The sequence below is a fragment of the Lactuca serriola genome, chromosome 8 (assembly GCF_051521515.1).
Source record: "Lactuca serriola cultivar US96UC23 chromosome 8, Lser_US96UC23_V15, whole genome shotgun sequence".
Lineage (NCBI taxonomy): Eukaryota > Viridiplantae > Streptophyta > Magnoliopsida > Asterales > Asteraceae > Lactuca > Lactuca serriola.
This window is the reverse complement of record NC_136415.1, coordinates 109,738,276-109,749,400: the sequence shown is the minus strand read 5'-3', so window position 1 is coordinate 109,749,400 and position 11,125 is coordinate 109,738,276. Positions and strand designations below refer to the sequence as shown.

At 34.5% G+C, this 11,125-nt stretch overlaps 1 protein-coding gene across 1 annotated transcript; it reads right to left on the bottom strand.

Moving 5' to 3' along the window:
- Positions 1–497: 497 nt before the first annotated feature.
- LOC145065706 (ATP-dependent zinc metalloprotease FTSH 9, chloroplastic-like) lies at positions 498–4,665 on the bottom strand. Its single transcript, XM_079012755.1, has 13 exons — positions 3,546–4,665; positions 3,406–3,471; positions 3,171–3,305; positions 3,006–3,071; positions 2,717–2,902; positions 2,539–2,625; positions 2,344–2,457; positions 2,102–2,226; positions 1,903–2,011; positions 1,691–1,816; positions 1,270–1,593; positions 1,070–1,193; positions 498–936 (listed from the first exon to the last, which is right to left on the bottom strand). The coding sequence occupies exons 1-13, from the start codon at positions 4,419–4,421 to the stop codon at positions 791–793; spliced, it is 2,484 nt and encodes an 827-aa protein (XP_078868881.1). The 5' UTR covers positions 4,422–4,665; the 3' UTR covers positions 498–790.
- Positions 4,666–11,125: the final 6,460 nt, after the last annotated feature.

Sequence of the window (11,125 nt, the reverse complement as noted above, 5' to 3'; positions counted from 1 at the left end):
TCTGAAATTTTTAGGCTTTTAGCAAGTAGTAATTATTTTACGATTTAGCATTTTTCATAAACATTTAATAAAATTTAATGCAAGAATAACCTTTAAATCCATTATTTGTAAACATTTTTTATTCATAAAAAAACATTTTTTTATGATCTCATAGCTACATGTAAATATGTTTGGTTATCATACGTAGGATATTAAATTGTGATACTCAACATGCATAAAACTTTTATACACTATGTGTAATACGCATGTTAACATTAAAACATGCCATAAAACATATATATTTGCCATATAACAGTAACATCATTTTGTGCAAATGAAACATGACAATGTGTTATACACTTGTACTAGATTCTTCTTGGTGTCATGTATGCACCAAATAAATCACATAGCATCCCACCTTACTTTATGCTTGATTTAGACTCATAAGCTTTTCTTTAATCTTCTTCAGTTCAGTTGCTGCCTAATCTTTTAAGAGTAACTCTTACTAACATCATCTATGCATTAAGAGCTTTTGATTTTATTGTTACAAGTTATTAGTTATTACAATTGTGAGTTGTTTACATACAACAAGAGCTTTTCCACCCCCAAACAAGTTGGGATCGGCTAAAAATTGACCCAAAACAAATTTTATAAATTCCAAGAATCTACAACATAATCCAATGCCAAAATCTGCAACTATTTGAACATGAGGGACTGTATATGTTATATCTAAATTACCTGACTTTTTCGTAATATACAAAGTTGCAGATAGAGGAAGGGTGTGTTTGGAACGTCTAGGTATCATTTGGTGTTACAGTAGTTGCTTTAGATCAGGTGCAGACGACTGTAAGGGCAGAAACGTCTTTTCCGTGCCTCTAACAAAATCAGCAAGTTCTTCCGGTGCAACCACCAACTTTAACCATTCTTGCAACTCTTCCCCTTCCACTTTCTCTTTTTCTACAAGTAGTACCCAAAAAACAAATAACAAATAACATTACTTCAACAAGTTTTTAAAACATCTGAATGAGACTAAATGACCATTTTACCCTTCATCTATATGAATGGGGGAGGGGTAAAGGGAACTAATTACCTTCAAGATAAGCACCAAGCCCCTCCAAAACAGTGGGATTAGCACGCATGACAGAAAGCGCCACATCAAGTGCTGATTGAAGCATTAACTTAACTTCTCTTTGAACAAGATCCACTAAATGCCCCTATAAATCATGTTCAAAATGCTCTTACTTCTAGATTCACCATTAAAGAAAAAAAGATAAAAAGTAAAAGGAAAACCTGATCCCTTCCGAACCCCATTGATCCACTGGAATCATCCATTCCTCCATTTGAAAGAGTTGACAATGAGATAGGACCTATGGTGGGATTGAGACCATATTCAGCAATAGCTTTGTATGCCATGTCTGTAGCCCTGCGTATGTCATCAAGTGCACCTGTTGACACGCGACCCGAGTAAATAATCTCTTCAGCTGCACGTCCTCCAAGAAGGGTGACTAAGCGTCCTCTTAACTCATCCACAAAAAGTAAATATCTGTCCTCTGTTGTTGGAGGGGTGTAAGTGAATCCTAATGCCCCTCCTGATCTTGGTAGTATGCTTAGTTTCTGATACCAAAACAAAACATGAATACCTGTCACTTGTCATTACTCAATTGGAATTGGAATTCGCGATTCCATTCCATTCCATGATAAAAATCTTTACCTCAACCCGAGGTTGTCCTGCAAGAAGTTTAGAAACAGCTGTGCCTACCACTGCATGACCAGCTTCATGTCGAGCCACCACTGCTTTCTCAGTGCCTTGTAACTTGGCTGTTTTCTTTTCAATCCCCTGTTTTTTTTATTAAAAAATAAATCATATAATGCACAGATAAAATCTTTTTTTTTTACAAGAAAAAAAAAAAAGAAGATAATTACAGCAATTGAACGCTCCACTGCTTGGATAAAGTCCATTTTCTCGACTACTAATTTACTTTGTCTCCCTGCCAACAAAGCCGCTTCATTTACTAAATTAGCAAGGTCTGCCCTGTACACCAAACCAAAAAATGTATTTCAAAAAAAAAAAAAAGATCAAGGGTAGTTTTGGAAATAAAAAAAAGATGATTTTTTTTATTACCCGGTGAAACCAGTGGTCATGGAAGCGATTTTAGCAAGGTCAACATCCTCTCCCAAAGGAAGCTCTTTCTTGTTAACATGCACATTCAAAATAGCTTGTCTTCCAACCCTATCCGGTGTTTCTACCTAAAATAACAAAAACTTAACTTAGCATTTTTGCTATTCTTTTTATTAAAAATAATAATAATAATATAAAACTATTAGAGAGATAAATAAATACCAAAAAGGGAGAAGAAGACAGACCATAACCACACGATCAAATCTCCCTGGTCGACGAAGGGCTGGATCCAGTACATCAGCACGGTTTGTTGCTCCAAGAACAATCACAGCAGAATTACTATCAAAACCATCCATTTCCTACAAAAACATAAATTAAATTAATAAATTAAACTACCATTGACTAAAAAAGAAGTAAAAGTTTGACTTATTAAAACATACAGTGAGCAACTGGTTTAAAGTCTGTTCTCTTTCATCATTACTGACAATACGGAATCTGCCATCGCGACTCTTGGCCACAGCATCAATCTGCAAAGATTTTAAAAAAGTTAAGAGTAATAAAAGAGAAGGGTATAAGTATAACTATAATTAGAAAATGAAAAATATTTTATATTTGAACCTCGTCTATAAATATGATTGATGGAGCTTCCTTTTTTGCCCTTGCAAAGAGATCACGAACACGTGAAGCTCCCATGCCAACATAAAGCTCTACAAACTCACTTGCTGAACAGCTTATGAATGGGACTTCAGCTTCCCCTGCTACAGCTTTTGCTAAAAGTGTCTTACCTGTCCCAGGAAGACCAACCTGTAAGATAAGATACAATAACATACCCACAAGGTCATTTTACAAATTTACCCCTCGTTGAAACACAATGTAAGAACCTGCGAATTAGGGTTTTGAAACTCACCAGAAGGACACCACGAGGTGGGCGAGCACCAAGTCGTATATATCTATCTGGATTTCTTAGAAATTCCTGAATTCAGTAGAAAAATTACAAGGATAAATGACGTGAAAGTATAAACAAAGCTTGTTTCTTTTTATTTTGGATGAATGAAATGTCTTTTGAGCTTACTACAATTTCCTCAAGCTCCTCTTTGGCCTCATCAACACCAGCAACATCAGAAAACATAACTACTTCGCCTTGGTCGTTGACTTTTGACCCACCAGAACCACTTGACTTGCGGTTTCTAAGTTGACCAGGAGATTGCTGTGTATGAAGTATGAAAAGAAGTGAATGTCACTTTTCACTGAGAAAAGAAATGATAACATGTGAAGAAATAATTAAATAATGGGTAGAGTTAACCTACCTGAGAAAAATTTACAGGGAATCTGGAAAGTAACCCTGCCAACACAGCTACATAAAACAATGCTATCTGTGAACATAATTGAACCATTAGCTGTTTGTTTCCATGTTTGATGTGAAAAGCAACCTACAATCCAAACTTACCAAAGCAGAGTTCAAGAAGCCACCAGACCTCTTATCAGGAGACCCGAATTCCACATCATTTTCAAGCATCTTTTCATAAGGAGTTTTGATATCATTAGGGCGGGTTGTTGTGTACACAATCCTCTTTGTAGGTGCCACACTCCTCAACAACAACTCTGAATCCTGCATTTTACTTAGACTACTACTAATGTCACTTTCTGGGGTACCTTGTTCTTGTTTCAGCTTAAACATTATATGAACTCCATCAACCTCCACCTTTTGCACCTGATTGGTACTGACTTTTGTCAAGAAATCACTGTATGGAACGCTCACGAATGTGGTCGGAACCCTAGGCTCCGACCCTGGCAATGGAAGACCTGGCCGAAGCAATCTCATGACAAACATAACAATCCCTAACTGCAACAACAACACACCGATTTCTTGTGCTTGAATTATCGGTTGCCACCTCCATTTGCCACCGCCTTTCCCCCACCCCCACCCCCATCCCCCCTTCCCCTTCTTCTCCCCCTTCTCTCTCTTCTTACTCACTTTATTGCTCTCACTCTCGCTCTTTTGCCCCGAAGATTCTGTATCATGTTCGCAGGAACTATTATTCACACCCAATTTATTCCTTCCTCTACAACTTTTACTCATCTTCAGAAACCCTAACCCTCCGCCCCATGAATTAAAATTGGAAACCCTAGATTCTCTGTACAAATTGATGGCTGGGCGAATGGATAATGACGATTTGGTAACAAAAGCATTCGACTTTTCATGTACAACACGAAATCTTTCGCGAAAGGAAGTGCACCTGTATGAGTGTTTTGGATTGTAATTCGAAGAGTTTAAATGGATTTGACCGTGAATTATAGGCCGTAGCGTTTCAATAGCTGCCATCTTATTGATCGATGCCCTAGGGCGTCGCTGAAATGTTTAAAACTAAAATCAAGAAAAAAATATAAGGAAGAAGGCTTTACATATAGTGTCTGCTAGTGAATTATGAAAGGTATGGAAAATCTGATTTTGGGTATGGATCAGGATTACAATTATTTCAGAGGGAGAGAGAAGATGGAGGTTGAGGAAGGTTTGTGGACCATTGAACTTCTGCCTTCGTTTTTCCTTGCTGTTTTTGTAGACACCGGCCAAAACAGACAATATAGATAAAAATGGGATGAAATTGATAAAAGATAAAATTAAAATTAAAATTAAACGATTATTAAGAGAATCCTATCTTAACAAAAGTTATAGGTGTCACAGCTATAAAATCTCATTGTTTGGTTTAGAAGTCCTCATAGTATAGTATATGTTTATCAATGAAAGTTCGCCCAATAGCTTCACGATAGAAAAAAGATGGTACCGGAAAAAACTAAAAAAAACTCTAGTATAATCTCTTTTACTTAGTTAAATCAATCAACAAGCTTTTTATTTAACCAACTTTTTACTGTTTAATTAACCAAGCTCTTAATTAAGATTAGAAAAATTGTATTAAGTTATGTGTAAAATTCTCAGCAAAATTTAATACTTCTTACAAGTTCGGAAGCGTAAAGATATGATTTTTCAATTTAAATTAGAGTCAAATCTCAAACACGAAACCATTTTGATACTTGTTATTTATTACAAGTTGACAAAACAATTACTGATTCTATCAACTGATTGACTGGAATGATAAAATTCTAGCTAGGTGATCAGACTAACAAGAATTAAAAATAAAACATTCATTAAGTTCAAAACTGAAAAATCTAGATAGAAACACAAAAAGATAACCAGATCTGGTACGTAATCACATGAAAAGTACTATTATATGCAGAATTGAAAACTAGGGTTTTAGCCGGACATGGCTAAAAACGAATCTAAACTAGTACAAAAATAAATAATAACAAACAGAATAATCTTCTAAACTAAGTGTAGGAAATGATTCACAGTCTTCAGTTCAAATTGAGCCCAAATTTTTTATTAATTTGAATTTTATATTCCTTTTTTTTCATTCAAGAACAAGAAGTTTGACCCCTTCTAATTTTTCATTTTATTCTTAAGATCTTCAAAAATCAGTGAAAGGTATCAGAAATCGCCTTCAGAAGTGATTTTCGTCGTCTGGAACCGTCTAACCTTCGAATCAAATTATGAGGGTCTTATTTATATGCAAGACGGAAGCTTCCGGAGAAAGTCGGCGAAAAATGTGATCGTAGAAGGCATAAATGCGATCGCAGTTTTTGAGGTTTTTTTTTCCAGATTCACCCTTAAATGATGTACGATGCTATTTTCAACATTTTTATGACTTCGGGAGAAAATTGTGATCGCAGATTAGGTTTATGTGATCGTAGATTTTTTGTTTTTTGCGAGATTGAGTTTAAAATGAAGTACGATGTTATTTCCGAAGTTTCGTGAGTTGCCTCAAATAAATACAATCGCAGATATTGGTTATGCGATTACAGATATTGGTTTTTCTTCTCATATGGCATCCACATGATTTATTTCGGCTCTACAAAACTTCAATGCATTTATACAATCGTAGAAATAGAAAATGTGATTCAGATTTGAGTTTCTGACTCGTTTTGGACGCAATTCTACAATTTAAGCACTTCAAGTTGTTCCTTAGCATCCTTCTTCAAATCCAACTCCATATAAGCTCCAAACATGAATCCAGCTGCTCCCAAAGTATCGATTCGCTCGATTTATCTGAAAACAACACAAAAAATGATAACAGTACGAGAATTCTGATAAAAGACATGAATTGAACATTATTTAAACAAATAACATGCAAATGTACAAATTATGATGCTAAATGATGATAAAAAAAACTACCCTAAAAGATGCATAAAATAGCATCTATCAAATCTCTCTAAGCTTAAACCTTACTTGCCCTCAAGTAATAAAAAGATTAAACATTATAAACAAAGGGAAAGATGTAGATGACCTAAGAAAAACTTAAAATAAAATAAATTAAAAAACTGAACTAAAAATATTTCACTCTTTTTTTAAATGATCAGATTTCACAACGAGGAAGCTACAATGAAATCACTACCTAAACAACATTCTCAATACATTTATTGCATATTCAAAATTCATATTTAATAAGTCAAACCAAGTTTGAGTAAATATTTTTTATGTCGATTTAAATTTGTGAAAACGGTATATTTTTAAAAATAATTTTATGAAAATTCATTTATAAAAACTTAGTTTGACCAACCCCTCTTTTTTTTCCGAACTTGTACAGTAAACGTGGTAAGCTCCATTATGGACAAAAAATTCAAGTTTTCCCCTATGATTCCATTATCGAGGGATCAATCACAGTATATCACACATCTTCTTTGTCTTTTATCAACTATTCAGATTTAACTTGATTGGTTCTTGATTTCGACTTGAACTTGACTCATCAGATCATAAGGTGTGACCTTACATGAGAGATTTGGAAATTTTACGACATAGACTTATATTAAATGTAATATATTTTGCTATTTTGTTTATACTTGTACTTATGATTTAAACTACAGTTTGATACTCCATGAGGTTTTAAAATAATAAATGTTTTGAAAAAATTTCTTTTAGTATGGGAATTTCCGTTTTTGAATAAAGATTTTACCTTTAATATTAAGCATAAAATGTTTTAAAAAATGGTCACATTTTGGGAATGTCACAAAGCATACAGTTACTATTATTTGTGATATACAAGACAATCGAAAAAAAAAGTCGAACTTCCAGATACATGGGTTGATTCTTGTTTGCTGGTTCAAAACATGGAAGGAATGTACATCTTTACGATTTATCATATAAATGGAAAAAGCATATGGCCCACATCTATCTGTATTTGTATTATTACCACACCATTACATCACAAGCGGGTTGGTGATTCTAACGTAACTTTGTTGATAAAAAGAGTTTGCTAGTATCGTGGCTAATAGTTGTTAATATTATGTTGTGAGGCTAAAAAATAAGGACAAGAACTTAAGAGGTTATTAGTAGCCAATCCCAACAAAATATTAATAAATCACTTATAATTACATCCAACAAGTGTCATAATCAAGTACATAACTCTGGGAGATGAAAGGGACAAGGTGTATTAGGTGAAAGTTCAAGCAAAAAAAGAAAAAGGTTTGAAAAATGAAAAGAGAAGGCGTCTTCAATTTGAAAGTTGGCTTTTAAGTTGACAGTATGATTTTGGTGTATGTTTATATTTATGATTTTGGTTTGGTTGTTGTTTAACTATATGCTTTTGGTTTGGTGCTTGTTCGACAATGATATTGGTTTGGTAGTTGATAAATGGCCATTAGTTAGCTTTTTAAGGTTTCTATGGTTGTTTTTGAAAGAATGATCTATTTTGACACCTTTTAAGGAATACTTAGAGCATATACAAATGCAAAGTCTTTATAAATACTTATTTTATTTGTCAACTAGATTATCCGCTAACAAATTAATAAAAAAAGCTTAATTTTTTTTTTATCCTAATGCATATAAATTTGTATAATGATTTTTTATCTTTTGAGAATGAATTATAGGGTTAAAAGCTTTTTTCTAGGAGATCATAATTTTCTAAATGACTTTTTTTTTTTTTTTGGAAAGGGAACTTCCCAAACAAGGGTTTCCGGGCCAGCTTTCGCGCATCGACTAATCCCCCGCTGCAAACATAAAGCTTTGCATTAAAGATACTCTTACTTTATTGTAGATTTAATTTAATGCATAACCTAACATTATTAGGTTAAATCTAAACAAAATACATAACCAAGAAATATAAACACCATTTTCATTACATCATAATAATACAAATTTCGTATATAACCTTCAAAACATCTAACCTTTTTCATAAATTACATTACATCATCATAATAAAACTCCCATACATAACCTTCAAAACATTTATCCATTTCCTAAAATATCACATAACAACTATTTGATTGAAAGTTATTATATGCCCAAGAGTCATTTGTAAAGTCCGCAGATTCAGAAGATATAATAAATAAATCTCGGTCAAAGATGTAGTAGCCTTAATGACTATCCCAGTGATATAAGGAGCGATTAAATCCAACTTCGTATGAAGAAGTTATGTTTCTTCAAAGCTTCGCAACTAAATCGACATAGTCATGTGTGTCGTGGATAGTGAGTCAGTGATAGATTGGCTATTAGCTTAAGTAATCTAAACAAAAGTCATAGTAATCATAAAAAGGAGAGCATGCATGTAGAGAACGTCCAAATCTGACTTCATATAAGGAAGTTATGATTTTTCAAAGTTTCAACGTAACAATATGCGACACAGAAATCAAAATTTAAATCGGTTGATTGTTAGGCAAAAAAATCTAAATGAGAGTTGAATATGTCATGAATAGGATTCCATCGATATAAAGACAGTCGAGAATAAATGGCGTATGAAAGAGTTATGATTTTTATGCAGACTTTTACAGTCCAAGTCTATTAAAAATATAACTTTAAAAATAGAATGAGAATTAGCCGACAGAGATTAAATGAAAGTTGTAGTACTCATCGATAGCTACGCATGGATGTGAAGAACGTTGAAAATGAAGCCAATATGAGAATGATACGGATTTATAAATTAAAAAAAAAAAAAAAAAAAAAAAAAAAACTTGTGTGCGCACAGGCGCTTCTAGAAGTAGTGATGCGGACCACCAATAATTTGACACATGGCAACAAGGAAGGGGATCGACATCGTCAAAGCACACGACGCGCCTCTAAAAGCACGCCATACACCTGGCAAAAAATTGTTTTAAATAACAGCCTTCAATCCTCCTTCATTCCTAACTCCACCAAAACCTCTCTCTGCAATATCTATCGGAAAATTTTGAAATTCTCTAGTAATTAGGGTATTTTAGCAAGCTCTAAGGTCTTTGAGAGCCCGACAGATAGAAGCTTTCGAGGTTGAAGTTCCGCTAGTGCAATTTCCAACTTTTCACTCGAAAATCTCTATAAGTTAAGTTGCATTTATCTTAATTCAAGTTTAACTTATGTTTATATTCAAAGTCGTTATTATGAATCAATAAATAAGATTTGTCAATAATTCCATGTCAAAATACTTATTGATTTACTTACGGGGGTGATGTCTAGGTTAGAATTAGTAAGGTTTTTTAAGTGAGATTTTCAAATAGTATACTTTGTATACCAAACAGACCCTACCTTTGATCTGATCTTACCTGGTTTATCCTTATCATTTATACATCAGTAAACATTAGGATTATTGAGGAATCTAGAATATCATTAGTCACGAAGAATATTAGACTAAGACTTAGTGATAATTAAACCTAGGTCGAAGTAAGAAGCACTTAACGGATAAAGTCCTTAATGTTTTAAGTAAGAAACACTTAACCCTAATCGTCATTTTATGTGAAAACCCTAATTTCACTTGGGCTTTGAGTTAGGCCTTTCTATTGGGCTTTAATGATTGGGATATGGATTGGCCATCCAAGAATAACCATATGGACTAGAATATGTTGATGGGATTTAGGGTATGACCCATGGGTTTGGGCCCAATTTGGAAAATTGGGCCATAGATGGGCCATAGTTTGGGCCTTTATGATTATGAGATATTGGGTTATTAGAAATGCCAAATGTTTTGGATTGGACTAAATGGTTGGGCCTTTGAATAAGACCATGTAAAGGTTTGGGCCCAATTTGGAAAATTAGGCCATATATTGGGCTTGGATTCCTAGTTTGACTTTTGGGCCTTTGGATTGGGCCTTGGGCTTGAATCAAGCCAAGATGGGGTAATGTAGCCTATTACTCCAAGAACATATGTGTTGGGACCCAATTATTAATTGGGTGATGTTTTGATATTGACAGTTCGAGAACCTGTCATCCAGCAGCTAGAGTTTTGTCTACGGGACTTCAGCAGTGTAAGCTGAGTTACCTTCCAGTAGAAGTGGGTCTAAGGCCACCATGTCGGGCCACTAGTAGGAGTTGTTTGTTATATAATTGTATCTTTGATAATTGTCTGGTTAGCCACTATCTGATATGTTTTATGTGCTAGCATGATATGACGTTATGCGATAGTGGTAGTAGGGGGAATAGTCCCCGATTACCGGTCAATAGGGCTAAAGGGGTAGTCTAGCACCCAGTTATGCTAGACAATATGTTTATGTTATGTTATGTTATTATGTGGTAGTGGTAGGGGTGAAATAATCCCCGTAACCGATTGAGATACACCGGAGGGTAGGAGGGCACCCATATATGTCTGGCAGTAGGGTAGGTTGAGCACCCCGGTATGCTTAGCATGGGTAGGTCGGGCACCTAGATATGCCTAACAGGGTAGGCCGGGCACCCAGATATGCCCGGTAGTACGTGATTTGTATGGTATGTGGTATGATGGGGGAGTTCACTAAGCTTCATGCTTACGGTTTACAATTTTGGTTTCAAGTACTCGTTTTCAAAGGAAAGGAGTCGGCTTGATTGCAACGCATCACACTATGTTTTTCCGCATATGAGATCTTTGGGATTATACTCTGATCTTGTTTTATGTTGATATGTTTTGATTATTACACTTTGGTTTGACATGGGTTGTTACTATACTAATTGGTTTTATGAATTGTTAAACTAAAAACGGAATTTTTGGTCTTGAATTTTAGGATGTTACAGTTAGTGAAGGGTTGTGTAAAATAAAG

Bases quoted from the DNA above. Each gene is read 5' to 3' on its own strand.
- LOC145065706 (XM_079012755.1), bottom strand. From the start codon at position 4,421: ATGGCAGCTATTGAAACGCTACGGCCTATAATTCACGGTCAAATCCAT. The intron at 3,472-3,545 runs GTAAGTTTGGAT...TTATGTTCACAG, and splicing joins GCTTCTTGAACTCTGCTTTG to ATAGCATTGTTTTATGTAGC. The intron at 2,458-2,538 runs GTATGTTTTAAT...ATGTTTTTGTAG, and splicing joins CTTTAAACCAGTTGCTCACT to GAAATGGATGGTTTTGATAG.